This window comes from Myotis lucifugus, unplaced genomic scaffold (assembly GCF_000147115.1).
Source record: "Myotis lucifugus unplaced genomic scaffold, Myoluc2.0 scaffold_85, whole genome shotgun sequence".
Classification (NCBI taxonomy): Eukaryota; Metazoa; Chordata; class Mammalia; order Chiroptera; family Vespertilionidae; genus Myotis; species Myotis lucifugus.
This window is the reverse complement of record NW_005871133.1, coordinates 3,559,642-3,584,414: the sequence shown is the minus strand read 5'-3', so window position 1 is coordinate 3,584,414 and position 24,773 is coordinate 3,559,642. Positions and strand designations below refer to the sequence as shown.

General features: G+C 41.8%; 2 protein-coding genes and 1 non-coding gene across 5 annotated transcripts in view; 1 reads left to right on the top strand and 2 right to left on the bottom strand.

Annotated features, from left to right (window-relative positions):
• Nucleotides 1-7,775, bottom strand: part of SLC39A9 (solute carrier family 39 member 9) — a 35,533-nt gene extending 27,758 nt beyond the window's left edge. The window contains exon 1 of the mRNA XM_006091016.3: nucleotides 6,740-7,775. Coding sequence (XP_006091078.1) covers nucleotides 6,740-6,835 — 96 coding nt within the window. The 5' untranslated portion in view covers nucleotides 6,836-7,775. The remainder of the gene's footprint in view (nucleotides 1-6,739) is intronic.
• A 107-nt stretch (nucleotides 7,776-7,882) lies between these two features.
• On the top strand, nucleotides 7,883-23,891 carry ERH (ERH, mRNA splicing and mitosis factor). Of its 3 annotated transcripts, XR_001348721.2 has the most exons (6): nucleotides 7,883-8,033; nucleotides 10,777-10,864; nucleotides 13,500-13,620; nucleotides 20,039-20,186; nucleotides 23,084-23,167; nucleotides 23,780-23,885. XR_001348721.2 is itself a non-coding variant. In XM_014457828.2 (5 exons), the coding sequence occupies exons 1-4, from the start codon at nucleotides 7,890-7,892 to the stop codon at nucleotides 20,139-20,141; spliced, it is 456 nt and encodes a 151-aa protein (XP_014313314.2). In that variant the 5' UTR covers nucleotides 7,883-7,889; the 3' UTR covers nucleotides 20,142-20,186; nucleotides 23,780-23,891. The 3 variants fall into 3 exon arrangements, 2 of the variants coding, with proteins under 2 accessions (XP_014313314.2, XP_006091077.2); XM_014457828.2 differs by lacking the exon at nucleotides 23,084-23,167 and having other exon boundaries at nucleotides 23,780-23,891; XM_006091015.3 differs by lacking the exons at nucleotides 23,084-23,167; nucleotides 23,780-23,885 and having other exon boundaries at nucleotides 20,039-20,531.
• Nucleotides 13,221-13,324, bottom strand: LOC111826501. Its single transcript, XR_002829843.1, has one exon. It is a non-coding gene; the product is annotated as a U6 spliceosomal RNA (small nuclear RNA).
• Nucleotides 23,892-24,773: the final 882 nt, after the last annotated feature.

The window sequence follows — 24,773 nt, the reverse complement described above, 5'->3', positions numbered from 1 at the left end:
AAAAGTTAAAGATGCATCCTTTGTTATAAAACTAATCCCTTCAAAGCTCTATGCACTGAAGAGATGAAACATTTAGGGTACAGACTAAACTCTCGTTCAAGCAACAAAAGCTTTCTCCAGCCCTAACCAGTTTGGCTCAGTGGATAGAGCGTCAGCCTGCAGACTCAAGGGTCACAGGTTCGATTCCGGTCAAAGGCATGTACCTTGGTTGCAGGCACATCCCCAGTAGGGGGTGTGCAGGAAGCAGCTGATCGATGTTTCTAACTCTCTATCCCTCTCCCTTTCTCTCTGTAAAAAATCAATAAAATATATTTATTTTTTTAAAAAAAGCTTTCTCCATATTCTTACAAACAAACCTAACAAACCTGCTTTAAGGAGATACTTCCTAATGTCAACTTAACTACTACACTATCAGCTAATGAAGGAAATGAAGGAAGCTCAAATACGAACTTTGTTTTTCAAGTCCTTACATCTGAGACAAGATGCCAAAAAGTTCCCTGCCTCTGAGTAGTAGCTGTGTGACCCTGAGCAAGTTCAGTGTCCTCTATAAGAAGGAGCTGAGCCCTGGCCAATTGCTCAGTGGTTAGAGCATCGGCTTGATGACCAAAGGGTCTCACGTTCAATTCCGAGGCAAGGGCACATACCTCAGTTGCAGGTTCAATCCCTGGCCCTGGTTGGGCATGTGTGGGAGGCAACCAATTGATGTGTCTCTCTCAGTTAGATGTCTCTCTCTCCCTCTTCCCTCCCTTCCACTCTCTCTAAAAATCAATGGGAAAAAAAATATCTTTGGGAGAGGATTAAAAAAAAAAAAAAGAGCAGAGATGATGACTACTATTACTATTATTATCATGTAGGAATAGTATATTAACACACAGCACAGAGTGACTGCCATTATTGCTTATCTTTAACAGCCTCAGCAGCATGCAGAAGAAAGCTTCTAAGCCATAAGAACAACAAAGTAAAACCCAGATACTTGGCTAAAAGTTCAAGTACACAATGCTGTATTTACCATTTTGCCAGCATCATATAGGCTTTCCATGTCTTAATGCATTTGACACAGAGGTAATAACAAACAATACTTTATTAATGCCACTTCCTCCAATCTTGGAAAACAAGACTAATTCCTTTTCTTTTTGTATAAGAGTCCTTTCTAAATATAAAAGAACTAAACAAAAGTGGAAATCCTATAAGACTGTTCAGTGTGACTACAAAAACAAAAACAAACAAAAGCCCACTGGGAAAGAACCTGGGAAAACATTGGCAATAAATATTGTTATTACTATATAAGATGTTCAACTGAACTGAGAAAATTAAAATAACAAAAATGTGTTTTTATCTATCAAATTAGTAAACAAAGCTTTAAAATTAATGATAGTACTCAGTTTATGAGACTACAGTGTCATTTGCATTTGGGGACAGGGGTGAGGGCAGAATGCATTTTTAAAAAACTGATTGCCCAGCCCTAGCCGGTTTGGCTCAGTGTATAGAGCATTGGCCTGCGGACTAAAGGGTCCCGAGTTCAGTTCCAGTCAAGGGCACATGCCTGGGTTGCGGGCTCGATCCCCAGTGAGGGGCATGCAGGAGGCAGCCAATCCATGATTCTCTCCCATCACTAATGTTCTTCTCTCTCTCCCTCTCCCTTCCTCTCTGAAATCAATAAAAATATATTTTAAAAAAACAAAAACTGATTGCCCAGCCAGCACGGCTCAGTGGTTGAGCTCGACCTATGAACCAGGAGGTCATGGCATCCCCGGTTAGGACACATGCCCGGGTTGCAGGTTGGATCCTGCATGCCCCAGGTGTGGGGTGTGCAGGAGGCAGCTGATCAATGATTCTCATCATTGATGTTTCTCTCTCTCTCTCCCTCTCCCTTCCTCTCTGAAATCAATCCTATATAATAAAACCCTAATATGCAAATAGACCAAATAGTGAACCGGTCGTTATGACACACACTGACCACCACGGGGAAGATGCTCAATGCAGGAGCTGCCCTCTGGTGGTCAGTGCGCTCCCACAGGGGAGTGCCACTCAGCCAGAAGCCAGGCTCACGGCTGGTGAGTGCAGTGGCAGTGGCAGGAGCCTCTCCCGCCTCTGAGGCAGCGCTAAGGACCCCTTGGGGGATGTCCGACTGCCGGCTTAGGCCCGCTCCCCTTGCAGGCCAGACTGAGGAACTCCCCCTCCTACCTCCAGTGAACGAATGTCATGCACCAGGCCTCTAGTAAAAATATACTAAAAAAGTTTTCAAAATCAGTACTGAGAATAATGTCAACATTTAAAAAAATCTTTATGTTCTAAATACAGTGTTAAGGCCTGTGCTTATATTATTCACTACAGGCCCGGTGGATGAAAATTAATGCACTGGAGGGGGGGTCCCTCAGCCCGGCCTGCCCCCTCTCACAGTCCGGGAGCCCTCAGGGGTGGGAGGTGACCCGGCGATCAGGGGAAGGCGACGCCTTGTCACACCTCTGCTGCTGCCACTGCAGGCAGCGCAAGCCTCGGCCAGCCCTGGTTACCTGTGCCTTGGGCTGGCCCTGGGCAGCTGGGGGACTTAGGGGACTGGGGGACTCCGGAGGCAGGCGTGCCGGCAGGGCTGAGGGGACTGGGCGCAGCCATCTTGTGGCTGTGGGCGCCGCCATTTTTGAGGGTGGGACAGTCAATTAGCATATTCCCTCCTTATTGGCTATGGGTGCCACCATCTTTGAGGGCGGGGCAGCAATTAGCATATTCCCTCTTTATTTATTTTTTTCTTTTTTTTTTGTTTTATATTCCCTCTTTATTAGATAGGATTATATTCTCAAAACAATCCTACTAGGTCATTTAACAGAGCAGAGTTGGATGTTAAATAACTTGTTCAAGTAGTGACACTGATTCTGAACTATACTACCTGTCTCAGATAGTTCCTTTTGAAATTAGTGGCCATTATTAATCATCTTAAGTTCTTTATTGAAGTTATCTGCATACCTATGGATTTATACTGTTTTAACACATAAAAAATGTGTCATTATAATCCAAACTAGTCTGCAATGAGAAAAGTACGAAACTGAGAGAAAGCCTCCAAAAATTTTATAGCAATATGATCATTATAATTACTAAAGGAGTCATTGTATGTCTCTTCAATTTAATAGCACTGCATTTGGGCCTGTATTTTACATGTTTTTCCCCCCTTCATATTCTAAGTATTTCATTTTTACAAATATATTGGGTCTTCAATGAAATGGAAATTAAAAACAAAAGCTGGTCATTTACCAGATAGCTTGAGGAATATTGCCCTAGAGGTCTGATGCAAACATAGCTTGTTCTCCCTTACCAGCTCTGTGACAAAAAGAAGACATGCTCAGGTAAATAACAATCCTCAGATAACTGATCTAAAATCCCACTTAGCCATTGTTAATATCTGAACTTCATCATCAATCAGAGCACCTGCTAAGCTGGGTTTATACTAGGCAATGTTAAGTTGTAGGCTCTCAACACACACATGTAGTATTTCCATTTAAAGCCAAAGAAAACTGCTCATTAACAACTGAATCTAAAAAACCTAAGCTAGTACTAAACTAGTGTGTCCAACTCCTTTACCAAACAGGAGTAAAGCAGGGGTGGGGAACATCTGGCTCCAGGGCTGTATACGGCCCTTGAAATCATTTGGTCTGGCCCTGCAGGTTTGATTTTGGTCAAGGGCACGTACCTTGGTTGTAGGCTCAATCCCCAGCAACCAATGTGTCTCTCTCACATCAATGATTCTCTCTCTTTGTCTCTCTCTTTCCCCTTCCCTTCCACGCTGTCTAAAAATCAATGGAAAAAATATCCTTGGGTAAGGATTAACAAAAAATAAATAAAAGAAAAGCTAGGAATCTAGGGAGCTATTTTCTAAGGGTAGAAATTGTGCTTCCCAGTCCCCATGAATGAAGTTTATTTTTACATACTAGTATTTATCATCTCACGAATTTCACAATACTTTGGTCGATAATAATAGTATAATTTACCGAGAAAAAAATGCTTAATTTCTAGGAGATAGAAAACACCAGTTAAATTCTAAAATGTCTCTAACATATATAACTTTCATTTTATTATAACAGCTCAAAATGCATTGTTCTTGATGTAATTAACAGATATTATAAATGCCGATTTATAGCATTTTAAGACCTACAGTTGGAAAAGACCACAAGGCCATCAATTTAGAATGACATAACATACTAATTATCTTTATTAATGGCCTGGTTAATTACACCACTCATGTACACATTTCCTTTCAGTGAAAAACAAAATAGCATATATCTGCATATTGCAAAAATCATCCAAGAATAGTGTGAGAAAATACTGAAATTGGAAAAGTCCTAAGCATTTTATAGGAATAAATTTTATCAGTTTCTTATGTGAATTATAATTCTTGATAAATGTCACCTCAATCCGTTTTTAAATATATGAACCATTGCCCGACCCATGTAGCTCAGTGGTTGAGCATCAACCTATGAACCAGGAGGTCACAGTTAGATTTCCGGGTCAGGGCACATGCCTGGGTTTCAGGCTCCATCCCCAGTAGAGGGTGTGCAGGGGGTAACTGATGTTTCTATCTCTCCCTCTCCTTCCTCTCTGAAATCAATTAAAAAATCTTTAAATATATATGAACCAACTTAAGCTTACAAATGTCAGCCCTATTAATATCAATTCAATTCTAATGTAGTTTTAAGAAAATATAGTTTAGCCCTGCTGGCACATGGCTCAGTGGTTGAGCATCGACCTATGAACCAGGATTCCTGGTCAGGGCACATGTCTGGGTTTCGGGCTCCATCCTCTGTGTGGGGTGTGCAGGAGGCAGCTGATCAATGATTCTCTCTCATCATTGATGTTTCTAGCTTTCTCTCCCTCTCCCTTCCTCTCTGAAATATATATCTATATTTGAGAGGAAAGACAGCAGGCTCACAAAGTACTGGGCAGGCAGGTAGTCAAAATGAGTTCGGTAGGCCTTGCAGCCAAGAAGGACAGCGACAATCTACTGCTACTCAGCTCTACCAACTGTTGCCTTGAGGGAATATAGACAAAGACAACAATAATAAAATCAAACACTGCTAATCTAACAAAATAAGTCTACCAGCTAAGTTTGGTATGTGGGCTACCAGTCTACTACATTGGCCACAATGGACAGTGGCTACAAACTGCTCTGAGTCTGAAAAACCTAGATTTAAAAAACAGCTCCAGAAGGAAACTTGACTTGGGGTGATGAACACAATATACAATACAATATACAGATGATGTATTATAGAATTGTACACCTGAAACCTATATAATTTTATTAACCAATGTCACCCAATACAATAAAAAAGTAAAAAGAAACAGCTCTGATTCTAGCATACTTCATTAATTTATCCAAGTTACATAATCTGAGTCCTCATCTGTATCTCAGTGAGTTTTTAAAACAAAGTTAGGTAATGTATACGCTTAAAAAAAAATCAGCTCAATGTTGGCATTAGATACCAAAAGGAAACTGAAAAGCAGCAGCAGCAACTCAAGCCTCCCTTCCACCTGGCTGTGGCTTTAACTATGTCGCAAACTCACAAGGCCTAGTCCCACCTTCTTTCCCATCCACAGGCTATCTTCAAGTCCTACCTCACACCTCAGCTGTAACTTTTCCTTTCTACTTCAGGCCCTTCTCCTTTTCCCTATCCTCGGAAAGCACTTCCAGGACCCGCAGTAAAATGGCCTCTTTTACTCAACTCCAGGTCGTACTTATGAAATCCTGTTGCCCCCAATGTAGCAGTTTTTCTCCCTAAATCTTTGAGCTCTGTGCACCTTGTGCACTCTTTATGGCAACCTGAAGAACCCATCTCCATTTTCATTGAACAACGCTTTCATCAGTCTTCCTTTCCCCAGTTAGTTAACGTTTTGTTCAGGTAATGACAATTAACCAAAATTTAAAAACATATTAACAAAAATTTCACTTCTAAGCAAACAGATCTGAAAACAACTTCAAATATCTATTCCAATGCTCTTCTTTAAAAGGAAATGTGAGTTAAGAACAACCTAATTAAAGTTTTTTTTAAAATATATTTTATTGATTTTTTACAGAGAGGAAGGGAAAGAGATAGAGAGTTAGAAACATCGATGAGAGAGAAACATCGATCAGCTGCCTCCTGCACATCTCCTACTGGGGATGTGCCCGCAACTCAGGTACATGCCCTTGACGGGAATCGAACCTGGGACCTTTCAGTCCGCAGGCCGACGCTCTAATTAAAGTTTTTTAAAGTATTTTTTCTTTCTCCATCCTAACACGGGTATCCAAAACATTACTTCTCTTAAAAACAAAAACAAAAAAACAACTATGCTTGATATTCTCAAAAAAAGAAGTTATATTGATATTAATTCCTATGAACAAACAACATTCGCCATTTGTATTTCTTCATAGCAATCCGGAACCTTCATTCCTTGAAACGTCTGAGAAACCAAAAGAATGTTAGTTAGTGCCTCTCTCCAGGAAAATGCACAGAGCTCCAGATTTCTGGCTGCGGTTCCAGGGAGCTGGGAGTGCTCCAGGATCTGCAGTGGAGCCACCCACCCAGGTCCAGAACTCGGATGCTGACTATAAGGCTTGTTCCCATTGTTAAATGTTATGCACCTTTTAAAAAGATGGTCTTCCTTAATAAGACCTTTAGCCCTGGGATTAACTGAGGAAGCGGCTTTCCTTTACCACTCCCACTACTTCCCAGCGGCCAGCGGGACAGCCGACGAACAACTGCGAATTGCTTACCTCCGAGAAATTAACAGCCAAGGGAATGATTCCAGCCACGTAACATCCCGCCAGCATAGCCAGAGACAGCAGGCTGATGGAGATGAAATCATCCATTCTGCCCTCCTGTACGCGCCCACCACCACCGGACTACAGATTTTCAGTGGCTTCCACGGGTTCTTACACGCGCGCCGTGATTCCAAGAGAACGAGAGGGACTTTCCAGTTCTTCCGTCCTCCCTGCCGGCGGAGATGTTCACGGAGCGCCTTTCTCGTGAGCGTACCTGGAAACAGCCCCCGTGGGCTGATAGTAGCATCAGAGAGAACTTTCAGCAATCTTAGGTCCCCAGCCCGAGTTTTCTGACTCCAGTCCCTGGATTCCGGTGCGTTAACAGAGATGAGAAAAGTCAATGGGGAAAAAATACGCCAAGAAGCGATTCCTTCAATGGTCGGAATGAGAAGGGCACAATGGGCCCACTCTCTCCACAGACAACGTTGCAGGCGGCAGCAGGAAAAGGAGGAAAACCCAAGCGAACTTATTCGTCCTCCCGGCACCCCTAGCTCTTTGGGGCACCCTGCTGGAACCGGTGATCCCCCCAGCTGGAACCAGCCCACCAGTCTCGGCAAACTCTCCTTCGAGTTTCGAATGAGGAAAGGAGTCCTGTACGTCTCTAACGAAGAGACTGGAGTTCAGCAGCGAATCCGATACAAAGCTCCCTCCGCCCTATAGCCGGTGCTCCCCTTATCACTCCTCTCCGCTGGGCTTTGACCCGGAGCCACAGATACTACCGCAGCCATGGCCGCCAAGTGGCACCTCTTCATTATATCCACTTCCGGATTGCCTCATCGCCCCCTCCTTTACATGGGTTCTTCCGGGTAACAGCTGACCTATGGCCCGGCATTCTTACACTGCCGCCATTTTTGAGCAACTATTTCCGCCCCCCCTTTTTTATTCTGTGCTCCGCCTTTTAAGTAGTGACTTGTGTCACTATTTACATCTGTGATCACGTTAGCCGTATGTCTCACAACGAGAGTAAGGACGACAAGCGTTTTGAGGAAAAAAAAATTATTTTTCACGTTCCAGAAGATTCCCCGTGTAGCTCGTCGCCCTTATCCAAGATGGCTGAAACAGGGCCGGAATCCGCTCTAGTTTCCGGAAGTTGTGAGACTCTATGGTCCCATTGGCTCTTTCGCGCTGCGCCTCTGACGACTTCCGGCGGCTCCTCTCGCGGGGGTTGGCTGTTGGCGGCGTTGTGGTTAAGCTCGTGTGTGGCGGTGTGTCGGCGGCGGCTGCAGCGAAAGAGTTTGGCGCGATGGTAAGAAAAGTCTGAGCGGCTCCCCGAGCCCCCAGCCTCCGGGTAACTCCAGCCCCGTCCATCTTTGACCCAGCCCGTCTAGCGCGAGCGTGCCGCTCCCCGGCCCGCCGCCTGGTGGGTCGACCCTTTCCCTTTCCCTTTCCCTTCCCGCCGCGGAAACGCTGGGCCTGGCCCTAGGCCCCGAGCCCGGGTCCGCCCTGCGGTTGCGCGCCCTCCTGCTGGCTCCGGCGGGGCGTGCGGGGCCAAGGATGCGCTTTCTCCGGGCGGCTGCTCGGTAAAGTCACACGTAGGGATGCTGCTCTTTTCCTTCTGACGCCTCAGCCTTCGGTGGGAACAATGGCGAGGGAATGTCCGGAAACCTGTTCCCAGAGCTAACAGTTTGAATTGATTCCAGCCAGGGTTTGGGCCAGGAAGGGTCGTCTTTGCTTAGTAATGTGCTTTCGCAACGATTCTCCCCCCACCCCCCGCTTTTTTTATTCTGTGCTCTGCCTTTTAAAACATATATGTAACTCTTTCTCTTTCCCAGGACCCTTGGTGCCTGGTCTGGCGTTACTCTCAGCCCTCAAGCCTGCTCTTACCCGCATTTACGTTCTGTTGGAAATGGAGGCTGAAAAGATAGGCTCAGGGGGGTCCAGGTTCCCTAGAATCTGGCCCAGTAGTAGAGGAGTGGGTGGGCGGGCGGGCTTTTTTTTTTTTCTTTTTTTTAATCCCCAAAAAGGAGATGCTCACAGGGATTAAGGGGCTACTTCAACTTTCCTTTTCTGGTTGCTGCAGTTACTGTTAACAGGCTATGCCGCTATTGTTAAGAAGGCACTTTTTCAGGTTGTACTTTTATGAATTAAGATATTTCAATATTTGACCCAACATAGCCTCCCAAGGAGGACTACTCATTCGAAAATTGGGTTTCCAGTTCCTGTTTTGTCATAACTAGCTATGTGACCGTGGGCGAGTCATTTTATCTCCGAGTTTCCTTCTTTCTCTGCCTTTTATGTCACTGTTTGGTATTGTGTTACAGTGCTTAGGTCAAAATCTGTGAAAGTGGCAGCAGTTACTATTGACCCATTCTCGTTGGATAAATATCAGTGATGATTACTTATAAAATTGAAAATTGGAATTTATATTTAAAATGAATGATTACTGCTTCGAAAGCCTTAAACACCTTTGCTTTTTAGTTTCTTTCAAAGCTAATGAGCAAATTGTATGTAATGTAGTATTTCTTCCTCCGTAGAATTACTGAGAATCTAGGGTTCATGTCTGTTAGAGTTGAAAAAAAGTAACACAGCCAGATTAACATTCATTAGAGTGAATCATAGCTGCTTGGTAATCAGAGACAAGGGATTTTATTAAAGGTAATTCTGCATAACTTTTTTTTTTTCTGATTAGGTTTCACAATCTTATTGTTCTGTTGTGGCAGATATATTTATATAAATACGTATTTCTATTTGCCTACATGTAATGTTAACGTAAAAAAAAAAAATTTAAACCTATAAAGAATTTTTGTGAGTTTACTTGAGCCAAACTGTTGACAATTGCCGGGAAGCAGAATCTTAACGTAATGGGATTATGCTCCGGAGCAGGGCAGTTTTTTTATCTTGTTATATACATTACAATCAAAAGAGGGGATGTAAGTGAGTGACATGAACTCCATTGGTGATAGATTAGGGAGGCGGCAGAAAGCAAAGCGGGAGACCTCTGGGATGGGATTCTTTTACTGAGGTGGGTGCGGGATAGTTAACAGTCAACAGTTAACAACAATGAGGGGTTTGTAGTCTCTGCAGAGCGGTGCCTGTGCTTTGAGGGGTCCAGAAAAAGGGAAATTACTTTGACACTCCATTGATACGTTATTGTAGATGCAAAAAGCAATAGGCTCAGTTTAGGTAAAGATTGACCTTTGTCGGGGAAGATAACCAGCCCAGGACTCGACTACCCACCATAACTGCTTTTAGTTAAAGTTTTAATTTCAGGCCGTCCTTTATGGTTACTTCAGGTCTTTGAGTTTGGGAGACTGCCATGCAGGCCTTCACTGAGCTTGTTAGGTTAGCATGTGGCCCCTTTTTTGTCCACAGTACTTAGAGTGTGTGTGTGTGTGTGTGTGTGTGTGTGTGTGTGTGTGTGTGTATATAATCTTTTTAAAATGTATATTTTGCAGTGGTGGTTCTCCTAAGAGAGAGAGAACCATAAGGAAGCCAGGGACTAAATCTATCCAGAAGAAAGGAAAAACTGTAAGATAAATATATTGGGATTTTTAATAAAACCAAAAGGTTCCGAAAATAGCTCTAATAAGAAGAAAGTGACCAAAACTGGTTTGGAAAGTATTATGATTTTAAACTGGTTATCAGGAAAGCACTACCACTTTAAAAAATAATCATTTTGGCCCTGGCTGGTTTGCTCAGTGGATAGAGCGTCAGCCTGCGGACTGAAGGGTCCTGGGTTCAATTCTGGTCAAGGGCACATGCCTAGGTTGTGGGCTTGATCCCCAGTGGGGTTGTGCAGGAGGCAGCCAATCAATGATTCTCTCTCTCTCCCTCTCTCTTCCTCTCTGAAATCAATTAAGATATATTAAAAACAATAATGATCATTTTGACTACAGTTGTAAATTTGGTCATTTCTTAGTAATTTTTAACTCTTACTTTTGAGCAGTAAGTATTGAAAATAGATTTGCCATGAAGGAGTTTATATCATACTCTGAATTTCTCAAATATGAATTAGAACCTTATATTGAAATCACATTTTTCCCTTGCAGTCTCACACCATTTTGCTGGTACAGCCTACCAAGAGACCAGAAGGCAGAACTTATGCTGATTATGAATCGGTGAATGAGTGCATGGAAGGTGAGTTTAAACACTAATCAAGGGGTAGAAATCGTTTTCCCCTGACATTCACTATTAGAATGTCTCATTTAGGAATTGGGTTTGTTTTGTCCTCCAGATTTCTTGGATTCTTCATTTGAGCAGCAGAAATAGATATTTAGGGATGTTGTTAGAAATAAAAATTACCTCAGAGAATAAAGGCAAGTGGAACCAAATCAGTGCAATTTGTTGTGTATTTGATAAGCTTATACTACTGCAGTGATGGCGAACCTATGACACGTGTGTCAGAGGTGACACGCGAACCCATTTTTTTGGTTGATTTTTCTTCGTTAAATGGCATTTAAATATATAAAATAAATATCAAAAATATAAATTTTTGTTTTACTATGGTTGCAAATATCAAAAAATGTCTATATGTGACACAGCACCAGAGTTAAGTTAGGGTTTTTCAAAATGCTGACACGCCGAGCTCAAAAGGTTCTCCATCACTGTACTACTGTGAAGAGAACTATTAGCCCTTAGTGTTTCTTTACTTGGTAAACCATTAGATGAGAGCCTGTAGATTACAGTCACGAATTTTCATCCTTATATTTAATCAATATATATATATATGACTGACGGGGAGTTCTATCACTCGCTATGATGTGCGCTGACCACCAGGGGGCGGCAGGGAATGAAGGAAGGCCCCAGCTAGCAGCCGCTAGGGACCCTACCCATACACGAATTTCATGCACTGGGCCTCTAGTTACATCATAGAAACCAGTTGTACATGCCCTGTACCCTTTCTAGTAAATAGTCCATTGTTTTCCTATATAGATTTTATAGTCACTCTTTTAGCTGCTGCTAGGCATGCCTCTGGATTTGTTGCTATCTAATGCTAACTGGATTCTAATTAAAATGTTCGTTGGGAGTCAACAATGGGTAGACCTATGAAAAAAGGCTACTTATAATAATTAGAGACAGATTCTAGGTAGCTGGTACCATGCCTTTTGCCAATTTTTTAATTGAGTTGTTTTCTTATTGAGTGTTAGGAGTCCTTTGCATATTTTGGATAACAGGTTCTTTATCAGATATAAGTACTGCAAAGATTTTCTTTTTCAGTTTGTGACTTGTCTTCACTTTTTTTATTTTTATTGATTTTAGAGAGGAAGGGAGAGAGATAGAAACATCAATGATGAGAGAGAATCATTAATCAGTTGCGTCATGCACGCCTCACACTGGGGACCGTGCCCACAACCCCGGCATGTGCCCTGACCCGGAATTGAACCATGACCTCCTGGTTCATAGGTCAACGCTCAACCACTGAGCCATGCTGCCCAAGCCTTTTCACTTTCTTGATAGTGTCTTTAAAGCACAAAAGGTTTAAATTTTTATGAACTCTGGCCAGCAACTCCAGTACAATGTTGAATACAAGTGGCAAGAACAGATAGATATTGTAATGTTCTTCCTAATCTGAGTGGGAAAGCATCTAGTCCAGGGGTCCTCAAACTACGGCCCGCGGGCCACATGCAAATACAAATACTGTATTTGTTCCCGTTTTGTTTTTTTACTTCAAAATAAGATATGTGCAGTGTGCATAGGAATTTGTTCATAGTTTTTTTTTAAACTATAGTCCGGCCCTCCAACGGTCTGAGAGACAGTGAACTGGCCCCCTGTTTAAAAAGTTTGAGGACCCCTGATCTAGTCTTTCACTGTTAATTATGATGGTAGCTGTGGGTCACTGCCAGTATTTGAAGTGGAAATGGACCAAAAAGGTTATGCTTGCATTTTGTAGGAACAAGAGAAGAGTGTGTCACTGAATAAAAAATAATGTGCCTTTTAGATATTTCTGTTAATGTAGGCTTGCTGTCAGTGATTTTGCTTGTTTTATTGTATTTTTATTACTTATATTTGAGTACTTATGTGCTTATTATATGTGCTAGTGCTTTTTATGCGTTATTTCATATACTGTTCACAAGAGCTCTATGAAGATACTGTTATCTCCATTTGACAGAGTTCAGGAGATGGAGTCAAGTCTGAATCCACAGTCAAGGATGTTAAATACTGTTATGATAATCTCTTCCTCGTTGCCTATTTTGTTTTGTTTGGAGGAGGGGTTGTTTTTTGTTGTCTGTAGTGTCTTTTTTGCATTGTATCAGATTTTGAAAGCAAAATAGAAAAGCATCTGTTTGTCATCTATCATTCCTAAGTGGTGATTTTCTTTACTCTGAGACTTTAGGAATGTTTATTGAAAAGCCTGATAAGACCCATTATTTAGTCCTCACTTGTTGGAACCATCATATGATAAGTCTTTAAAGTCCGTTTAGATCCAATGGCTTGTAGTTATCATTTTATTATTAAGGCACAAAACCAACATTTTGGTGAATTTATAAATTTTTTTAATATGGAACATTTCACAAATTTGTGTGTCATCCTTGTGCAGGGGCCATGCTAATCTTTGTATTGTTCCAGTTTTAGTATATGTGCTGCCAAAGCGAGCACTGTACATTTTTTTTTTTATGAAATAGCTAGTGGTAACAGTTAAAACAAATGTAGCCAACTTATTTTCCCAGCCCAAGTTTATGAAAATAAGTATTGTAATATCATATAACACTATTCATATTTAAAGTTTAAGCAATTGTAAAATCTTGGTTTCCTCCCTCCCCCATTCTCTTAGGCGTTTGTAAAATGTATGAAGAACATCTGAAGAGAATGAATCCCAACAGCCCCTCTATCACATATGATATCAGCCAGTTGTTTGATTTTATTGATGATCTGGCGGACCTCAGCTGTCTTGTGTAAGTATTTACCACCATGTATCTTAAGTTGTATTTTTCTGTTGTTTATTCATCGGATTTTTCTATTGTTTATTCATCTATTTAAGGTGGTTTATGGTGTTGGGAGCTCACTCTGTGCCTGACACTGATCTTCGCAATTTGACTGCTAGGTAGTAACTAATATTTCCTCTCCATATGGCTCATAAGTTATGTTGGCAACTTAAAGACAGGAAAATGTAAGAACTTTGCTAATTTGATGCAGTTAGTATGCAGAGAGGATGCTAACTAAGAAGTTCAAAGTTGTGATTCTTTGTTCCTTAAACTAAACAATCTTTTTTCTTAGTTTTTTCCCCCCTTGTGGTCTTTGTCCTTAAAACAAAGGCTTTGGATTAAAACTAAGGTTATTTTGTCTTCATAGCACTATTTTTAAAATGTAAATATATGCAAGGCTGAAATGGAATTTAATTTTAATCCTACCCACTGTTAACCATGTATATTTTGGTATGTTAGAATGAGATTTTTTAGACCCACATTTTCTATTCTCAGATTTTTTTCATGCTAGAAGTAACTGGTTTTTGGTGGTGAAAAATATGTAGGCCCTAATTCTAAAATAAAAAGCTTGGAAAGCTATAAGAGGCCAACAAAGCTGCAGGTATGCTAACAAGAAAAGAGGAATTGTAGGCAGCCAACAAGGAGAGCTGAGAACTGATGACATGATCTAGAGTGAGAAATTGATGACTTTAGTTAGGATCATGTACAGTTCAGTAACAGTAAAGTAGGGAGTGCATGCAGATGTAGAAGTTGGAGAAAATTGTTTTCGTTTTCCCAGGAAAATAGGAAGCATGGATACCATTTAGAGTTGAGGGTGAGGGAGAAGGTAGTGAAGGTTTATGGAAGGTAGGAAATAATCCAGGAGGGTGAAGGGGTTAGGGAAATGTGTGACTTATAAGATATCTGATAATACATTTAAAATGAAATAAATCATTGTGATAATGGGTTTTTTCCTAGTCTTTTTTTAAAAAAAAATTTATATTGACTTTAGGGAGAGAGAGGGAAACATCAATTTGTTGTTCCACTTATTCATTCATTGATTGGTATGTGCCTTGACAGGGGATCAAACCCAAAACCTTGGCATTTCGGGATGACGCTCTAACCAACTGAGCACACCTGGCTAGAGCCTAGTCACTTTTAACCTGATGGTTACAGGTAGATAATTAGTAAATACATTGTTAAAAGTTGAGGGTATATGCAAGTGAGTATTGTGCAGGGGACTGAATGAGCATGAAATAAATGTAAGTGGGGTTTGGGGTGGGGTGGAGACAGAAATAGGATCAATTAATTATAGGTCACAGTGGGGTCAAAGGGTTGTTGAATGAGATGCTTGAAATTGGGTTATTGATGTTGATAGTAATAAGGTAAAGTAAAACCTCTTCAACATCTACCATCTGGAACAATTTGGTTCTCAACCAAGTTGTTCACAAGACAGAAAAAATGTAAAAATGTCTCCTTTGGGGTTGACAACCCTTTCAAGCTGATACATCAGCATGACAAAAAGCATCTCTCAGGACATTGTGTTGTGAATATTTTCATGATTTTTTTTTGCTTTTGTTTTTGGCAAAATGGACGATTAGCACAATTTTAAAACGTAAGGAGGCCATTAAGAGTGCTGATGTCGCTAAGGGTGTGAAAGTGCTCTGAAACAACTATCACAGACAATTGAATAAGTAGATAAATTGTTAATTCGATAAATCAACCTGTGATAGCATTTAGAAGGAAAAAGCGAAGATGCTGCATATTGACTTCTTGTAAGACAACCCTACATTGAGTGCTAAAAGTGATTCATTTAAGGCTAGTAGGGGGTGGGGTTCGATAAATTTAAGAAAAGTGTTTGTTTATAGATTACAAGCAGTACATTAGACATGTACTATATATAAGAAAGGTTAAAACGGAATCATTTGGAGGTCTTACATTATTTCTAATGGGGGAAAATGATTCTGTTTTCAAACAAATCCTTTTTTGAACAGCCTTCTGGAATGAATTAAGTTGGAGAACCCAGGTTCAACGGTAAAGGGATCTGGTCAAAGAAAGGGAAGGGACAGGATCATTGGAGGAGAAAAGTTCAAGGAACTGAGAGGCCCAGATGTTGGCATTTCATCGGTGAATATGAAATCACCAATACCATATATTTACTTTCTAGAATTTAATGTGAGAACAGGGAGTAGGATGCTGAATTACTTAAATTTAAGGTTCATGCTTTAGTCACCATGAGAGGTTTTGGTTAAGAGCTAGCTGGAGTTTCAGAATTAGCCATAGCTGTGCTTGAATGCTGGCTCTGTCTTTGGCTGGTTACCTGGGGCAAGTTAGTTTAATATTGCTAATCCTCAATTTGCTAATTTGGAAAATTTAGATAAATTTACCTCACAGGACTACCTGTGAGGATCCAGTGCTTGCTTAGCACAACAGTATTGGCTAAATAACAGGAACTCCATTTTTAATCCTCACCCGAGGATATTTTTCTATTGATTTTTAAAGAGAGGAAAAGATAGAAATATCTATGTGAGAGAAACACATAGATTGTTTTGCCTCCTGCACGCACCCTGACCAGGGCCCAGGCCAGAGAGGAACCTTGTTGATTTCAGAGAGGAAGGGAGAGGGAGAGACAGAAACATCAATGATGAGAGAGAATCATGGATCGGCTGCCTCCTACACGCCCCTTAGTGGGGATCAAGCCGCAACCGGGCATATGCCCTTCACTAGAATCGAACCCAGGACCCTTCAGTCCGCAGGCCAATGCTCAACCAGCTAGGGCTAGGGCAGGTTTTTAAATTACAAATTGATTTATTATTTAAAATTTGCCACAAATAGGATGATAATTTTGAAATGCCACAGTTGAGTTAAATTGTACTGTTAACTAATAAAAAGGTGTTGGGGTTTTTTGACAGTGAAAATTACACAAAGTAAAAATGGTTTTAAGAGATATACTGCAGCCCTAGCAGGTGTTCTCAGTGGTTGTAGCATCAGCCCACAGACGGAAGGGTCTCAGGTTCAATTCCTGGCCAAGGGCATGTACCTGGGTAGTGCTGGTTTGATCCCCTTGGTTGGGGTGCATGCAAGAGGCAGCCAATTGGTGTGTCTCTCTCACATCACTGTTTCTCTTTCCCACTTCCCCCTCCCTCCCTTCCACTTTCTCTAAAACTCAGTGAGGAGAAATCCTCGGATGCGGATTAATAACAAATAGACACAGTGCAAGTATGTCATTATGACAATTAGTACATCCTGCCCCTCCCCTTTTTCTGGGATTCTGACTTGGGCTGTTTACTCCATAGGCCAGGATTTGAGTTCAATTTTGGTTTGTTGTTTTTTTGTTTTGTTTTTTAATATTTTTTTGATTTTTATAGAAAGGAAGGGAGGGAGAGAGAAACGTCAACGTGAAAAACATGGATTGGCTGCCTTCTGCCCACCCCCTACTGGGGATAGAGCCTGAAACCCAGGCATGTACCCTGACAGGGAATCATACATACTTTCAACCTTTCAGTGCACAGGAGGACACCCAACCAACTGAGCCACAAGAGCCAGGGCAAGCCCAATTTTGGTTTGTAAATTACTGTGTACTCATTAAGTTTATTTGGCAATGACAGGACTTTTTATAAGATGAAAGTAACAGCTTTTTAAATATGTAGGCTGTTTTTGTTTAAAGACAAAAGGGACATTTTTATTCTTAGTTATTGTAATGAGGAGGTACTCATCAGGAAGACAACCTGAAAGCAGTGAAGACATTGGCTGATTTCAACTCTCAGCCCCTAGCTTCTATTCTATAAACCTGCAGTCTGAGCATAACACTAGGCTAAATGATTCATCTGTGCCAACAACTTGGGATTTTATAAATGTACCTAACATTTAATTGTCTCATTTTCAAGCACCAGTTAGCAGCCATCAACACACAGCTTTCCATAAAGAAAGCATTATTACTTTTTCTTGAGTTGAAAATAGTGTGCAAGTTGATGAATTCCTAAATGTTCACTACTAAAGTGATCTTGTTGGGGTGAGGGTGTAGTCTAAATAAATAAGGCTGTTCCACCCAGATATTAGAGTTCTGAAAATTCCTATTCCTTTTTTAGTTCTTTTCCAATGTTAATATAAATATTTTAGTCTATTCTGCCATACCATGAAGTAGACTAGATTAGTACTTATTAGGAAGGGGGGCAGGGTTTATTCAGCCCGGCCAGCAGGACTCAGTGGTTGAGCATCAACCTATGAATCAGGAGGTCATGGCACATTTTTAGAGAGAGGAAGGGACAGGAAGGGTCAGGGCACATGCCCAGATTGCAGGCTCTATTTCCAGTGTGGGGCTTGCCAGGAGGCAGCGGATCAATGATTTTATCATTGATGCTCTCCCCTTCCTCTCTAAAATCAATAAAAATAAATATTTTTTTAAAAAGAATATTCAAATAAAATTGTTTTACTTTTTAGAATTTTCTCATTGTAACATACGGACATTAATAAAAAGCCAAGTGTTTATTTTTATTTGGTTAAGCATTTTGTAAAAGAAAGCTTGTTCATTTTTAATAAACCACTCAAGGGAAGACTATGACAATTCCTTTTGAGTTTCTCTAGCCAAAAACTGGAGCGCAGTGGTACCAGTGAGGACTCTACTCTCACAGGGTTGTAAAAAGGATTGAATTTAATTTTTTGCTGACCTGACCAAAAAAAAAGGTATAATTTTGATTCATTCAAAATTGGTGTGTTGGCTGTTATTTTTTTATTTGACAACTAGTGGCCTGGTGCAGGAAATTCGTGCACATTAAAAGGGAATTAATTAGAGCAGCGGTTCTCAACCTGTGGGTCGCGACCCCTTTGGCGGTCGAACGACCCTTTCACAGGGGTCGCCTAAGACCATCCTGCATATCAGATATTTACATTACGATTCATAACAGTAGCAACATTACAGTTATGAAGTAGCAACGAAAATAATTTTATGGTTGGGTCACAACATGAGGAACTGTATTTTTTTTTTTTAATATATTGATTTTTTACAGAGAGGAAGGGAGAGAGATAGTTAGAAACATCGATGAGAGAGAAACATCGATCAGCCGCCTCCTGCACATCTCCCACTGGGGATGTGTCCGCAACCAAGGTACATGCCCTTGACCGGAATCGAACCTGGAACCTTTCAGTCCGCAGGCCGACGCTCTATCCACTGAGCCAAACCGGTTTCGGCGAGGAACTGTATTTAAAGGGCCAGAAGGTTGAGGACCACTGAATTAGAGGAAATTTTTAATATTGCTATTTGCCTTTTCTCTATAAGTGTCAGAGATGAAAGAAAATTAGTAAAATGTATATGAAAACCTTCCTCCTGTCAGAGTCTAGGGCGCGCTGCAGGACCCAGAGTCAAGTCCCCACCCAACTGCGCATGCCTCGAAATAGCGGGAGACCCAGACCTGGCTTGCCCCACCCCCATTGGGAAAGATCCAGACCCGTCAAGTCCCACTGGGCAGGAGGCGCAGCCTCAGGTCCCCCATCAAGCCCCACTGGGTTGGGGGTGCAGCCTCAGGTCTGCTGTCAAGCCCCGCTGGGCAGGGGCGCATCTGCAGGTCTCCAGGCACACCCTGAGGTCCTCCAGCCCAGCACTGGGATGGGGGGCCCGTCTTGAGGTCCCCCGTCAAGCCCCGCTGGGCAGGGGGCGCAGCCTCAGGTCCCCTGCCGGAGCCCAGCACCATGCAGCCTCAGGTCCCTGCTGATTGCTCGTTAAGGCTCCTTATGGGAACTTGGCCTCCACTGTGAGCTCAGCCATCTTGTGTTACGGAATCCCTGCCTCTGCTGTGGGTGCAGCCATCTTGACCATTATGGTGTGACAGTCAATTTGCATATTCCCGCTTTATTAGATAAGATATAAGGGAAAAGAGGCCAATCAGGTATTGCATGTTCTAAAAATTGTTGGGGCATACAGTTGAAAATCGCTGTCCTAGGGTGTCCCCCCCCCCCCCTTTTTTTTTTTAGGCAAACTGCACCTTTGCATCTCTTAGATGCCATGCAGTGTTTCTACCAGATGGTACACATAGCTTAAAAATTCAACGTGTAATCAGCTCTTTTACATTTTTTAAAAATATATTATTGATTTCAGAGAGGAAGGTAGAGGGAAAGAGAAAGAAACATCAATGAGAGAGAATCATTGATTGGCTGCCTCCCTCATGCCCCCTACTGGGAATCGAGCCCGTAACCCAGGCGTGTGCCCTTGACTGGAGTCGAACCTGGGACCTTTCAGTCCACAGGCTGATGCTCTATCCACTGAGCCACACCAGTGCCCTTTCACATTTTCATTAAGTTCATGTATGACCATGTGTGTATCTGTGCCAGCATTGGGTAGTTATAAGTTGAAGTTTAAAAAAAAACCCCACAAAAACACATGACAATAATTGTTTATTACTTTTCTGTTCCTCAGTTACCGAGCTGATACCCAGACATACCAGCCTTATAACAAAGATTGGATTAAAGAGAAGATCTACGTGCTCCTTCGTCGACAGGCCCAACAGGCCGGGAAATAGTTGTGTTGGAAGCATTTGGAGGTTGGGGGTGGGCTTGGAACACAGGTGTGTACAGCTGTCTGTAGTGAAGTTTTGTATTATAGTAATCCTGTTTCCATTTTGGTACACTCTAGCCAGGATTGAATGTGTTAGATGATATGTGAGGATCTTGTTCAATCTGAACTCCCATCACCCCCCTTTTTTCTCTTTTTTTACTTAAACATTGTTATGATGACTTAACTAAGAAGTTTTTCTTTGTCAGTTAATGTTGATTCCAATCCTTCATATCTGCTTTATAACATTCACTGTACTAACCCTTCTTCAAGTTGGGGTGGGGGTAGTAACAGTTTAATTATGTGCTAAGATAAAGTCTTAGTGAAAAACAAATAAATGTTCTTTAGTTATATTTTTCCCCTGGTTGCTTTTTATTTTATTTATTTTTTATTTTTCTACATTTTTTGGTCTCTAAACATGAACATTGAATTTTCTTGCAAAGCATTAGTGTCAAAACCAATAGACTGCTACAGAATTTGAAGTTGAACTTTGATGTGATTTATGTAACGCTAACAAGCTTTTTCTGGCCTTGTGAGTCTCATTTGTAGATTCAAGGTTTGCACTTACTGTGGATGCAAACATTATGAAAGACTTTCTGGTGACATGGCTTATCTGTAGCAGCAGGCCGGTTAGTTCCTTAGCTTTGGTTATGTACTCTCAGTGGGAAGTCCTTGTGCCCTTCTCACAGCCTTCAGCATTGGAATGGCACTCTTGTATGGCAGTGTAAGGGTAAGGGAAAGACCACAGAAAAATACAAGATAATCTTGCTTTTAATGTAGAATGTGGTCAGATTTGACTTGAACATACAGTATATTGTACCTCCAGTCATCAAGTATGTGGACATTTCCTGATTCTGCTATTATGACTGATAGCCAATAATATCTTTATGCACTGTGAGTTTGGCAGGGTTTTTGGAGGCTTCATGAGTGCCCCTATATTCTCCTTGTCCCCAAACCCATTTCTACATTAGGGCCAAATTCTAAGTTAGTATTTATATGTGCTCACTTTTTCTACAGAGTCATTATTCTATCAATGTCATCACTGTATCAAAGGATTATTAAAATTAGGGTGCCTTACCAAAATTATAGCTGTAGTTATTTCATGTGGACCAGCCAATATTTTTAAATATATGTGTTTTTAATTAATTTCAGAGAGGAAGGGAGAGGGAGAGAGACAGAAACATCAATGATGAGAGAGAATCATTGATCATCTGCCTCCTGCATACCTCACACGGGTTCGAGCTCACAACCCAGGCATGTGTTCTAACTGGGAATCAAACTGTGGCCTCCTGGTTCATGGGTTGACACTGAACCACACCAGCTGGGCTGAACCAGCGAAATTTTAAAGCTAAGGTATTTTCACAGGAAAAAAAAATCCAAAAGTAAATCAGATTGTCCTACTTCTCACTTGGCCTATCCTATTAATATAGTTTTATTTCTACTGTTAGAGAAATAAAACTGTATTAATAGGATAGGCCAAGTGCGTTTTTTTTATAAAGTGATATTTTATACTGCTACATAAAGGTGAAACCTACCAGACAAATTAAAAAGTTCCTGGTTCTCTATTTCACCTGGTTTTACATACCTGGAAATTTCTATAATATTTACTGGCAATACTATTAGCATTTGATCTAAGAAGTTTCTGGAGTATAAAAGAGAAATTTTAACTATCTCACTTCACTTGCAGTTCTGTGGCTTAAAATATTTCAGCAATTCACTAAATGCCTTAGGCACTGTTTGGATAAGCTATATATCTTACTCCTGTGTTTGGGTGGAAATGGTGGTGAACTGTTTACTGTCACCAAGGGATGAGCAGACAATTTTTTGTCGTCCTAAAAGCAGACCAGACTTTGGGTTGGAGGAAAAAGAGCAGGGCAGTTGTTAGTATGACACCAGCTTCATATGAGTGTGGCACATCCTTTATTATAGGTGGAGAATGTCCAGCCTGTGGGCCATGTAAGGCCCTCAAAATAATTTGGTCTGGCCCTACCAAGGCATTAAGGGTGGGTTAATTAAATGTTTGACCAAATATAGCAGGCTAATTTTTAAGTTGATAACTTTGTGTAGCTCTCAAATGATGTTATAAATATCCAAATGGCTCTTGGTAGAAAAAAGGTTCCTCATCCCCGCTTATCAGATTGCTAATTTTTGAAGATTGGAATGAAAATTGGGATTAATATATGAACTGTTTAAAAATAAATATTACTATATTTGTAGAGGTACTTTAGAAGAAGAAATATTAATTTATATATTAGCATAATGATAATGGCATTACCACTTAGGCATGGCATTTACTAGTTAGGAAACATTTTTACATATTTAATCACAGCAACCCTTTGAGGTAGGAAAAATTATTCCTCTATTAATGGTGAAAAAATAGGTTCAGATTCTTCAAGTTGTTCACCCAGATTATACAGCAATACCAGAAAAACTTTACTAAATGAAAAAGACATGGTCTTAACCTCAAAGATCTTGAGCGTTGGGAGCCTCACAAAATGAATAGTTGTGAGGTAAGTGATGGATCTCTGATGCCTATCAAAGGAAACTTTAAACTCATTTGGATTCATAAATACATGAATAGGTCATATTTGTCACCTATTTACTCAAAAGTAAACAGGAGACAGCTCACCAACCCAGCATCATCATTAAAAGTTTCTCTTCCGCCAAAGCCGGTTTGGCTCAGTGGATAGAGCATCGGCCTGCGGAATGAAGGGTCCTAGGTTCGATTCCAGTCAAGGGCATGTACCTTGGTTGCGGGCACATCCCCATTGGGGGATGTGCAGGAGGCAGCTGGTCGATGTTTCTCTCTCATCGATGTTTCTGGCTCTCTGTCCCTCTCCCTTCCTCTCTGTAAAAAATCAATAAAATATATTTTAAAAAAAAAAGTTTCTCTTCCATGGGAGTGAGTAGTCTTCATGGCAGTTTACACAGCCATCCAAGAATTATTCTCTGGACACACCACAAATGATAGCTCAAGTGCAAGAAATAAGACCGGTAAGTTTAAGAGTTAGCTTGGCTTAGAAACCTTGTATAAAACAGGTGCCACAATCTATAAAATAAAAGCCTAAGTGACTGTTAACAATGGAAGGACCAGAACGATTGGTCACTATGACGTGCACTGACCACCAGGGGGCAGACACTCAATGCAGGAGCTGCCCCCTGGTGGACAGTGCACTCCCACAAGGGGAGCACCGCTCTGCCAGAAGCCAGGCTTACCGCTGGCGAGTGCAGTGGCAGTGGTGGGAGCCTCTTCTGCCTCTGGCAGCGCTAAGGCACGATGAGTCAAGCAGTAAGGAGCAAGCAGGCGGGTGGTTAGGAGCGAATGGTCCCAGATTGCAAGAGGGCGCAGGCCCGGCTGAGGGACCTCGCCCCCTCACGAATTTTGTGCATCAGGCCTCTAGTCTGTAACTCCATAGACATAGCTTCTATGTTGCTGCAAAAAACATACTCCAGTTAAGAGTCACTGCATTAGAGAAGCACAAAGCTATTTCTTTCCACCAGGTATTTACAGTTTTCACTCAATCTAGGTATAAATTATCCATTAGAGGTCATTTGTACCATATACAATCTTTTTTTAAAATTTTTAATACATTTATTATTTTGCAGCACCAGTTTTCCACTGATGAAAACGACAAAGACATAATATAAAAACAGGTAATGAGTCATAGTGAAATAGAATATATTAAAATCAATAAATTTTACCAATGGAAAATGCAAATGTGACAAAGTTTGTAACACGTTCATTGCCGAGACAGAAGCAATTCAAATATGTTAAGAAAAATTAATAAAAATATAGATACTTTATGAGTTGACTATTCCTGGTGTCCAATGATGCCGCGAGAAGGGGGTCAATTCTCCGAGTCCAGGGAATGCGATAGGAAAAGCACAGGAAGCCGCGAGTCACAGATGTGCACACTCGAAAAGCTCGCCCAGTCCTACCGGTGCCAGAGCACGCCGCCAGGAGGAGCGTGGAGGCTGGGCTGGGTCCTTGGGAAAGTTCTGGGCAGCAGCTCTCCAGTGGATGCCGCACCAGCACTGAGAACCGGCAGCAAGGTCACGTGCGCCCTAATGGGCTCAGCCTGGACCGTGGAGAGAACAGCCGGACGCCACGCGCATGCGCAGTGGGCACGAAGGGGGCAGAGCCCAGGCCACCTCCCCAAGGTGGATGCTTAGAGGTACGCCAACTCTGCACAAGAGCAACTGGTGGCCGAGAAGCACTGACGGCGCTTCTCGCACCCGCGTGGGCGCACACCCAGGTCCCCTCTGGTCCCGCGGCATCGGCATCTGCAGGACTTGGCGGGGACAGAATCCCTTAGAGATCCAGGAGCTTGTAGGGATCCTCCTCATTCTCAGCCTAAGGCTGGCAGGAGGAAAAGTGCCCCTCCCAGGAACTTTGGGTGAGCGCAGCTCTGTGACTCTCGGGGTCACAACAAGGTTGGTAGAGCAACTTAAGTTGTAGGGGCCCTGAGGCCAGACTCTGGCCTGGGCTGGAGCTGGAGCTGGAGCAAGAGCTGAAGCAAGTGCACGCGGGACCGCGCCCTGGACGCCCTGCGCAGGGCTCCAGCAGGCCTGGCTGTAGCTGAAGGCGCAGTGCTCTGCT

Coding starts and splice junctions, on each gene's coding strand:
- ERH (XM_014457828.2), top strand. CDS start 7,890: ATGGTCCCATTGGCTCTTTCGCGCTGCGCCTCTGACGACTTCCGGCGG. Junction 8,034..10,776: donor CGAAAGAGTTTGGCGCGATG/GTAAGAAAAGTC, acceptor TTTCCCTTGCAG/TCTCACACCATTTTGCTGGT. Junction 13,621..20,038: donor GCGGACCTCAGCTGTCTTGT/GTAAGTATTTAC, acceptor TCTGTTCCTCAG/TTACCGAGCTGATACCCAGA.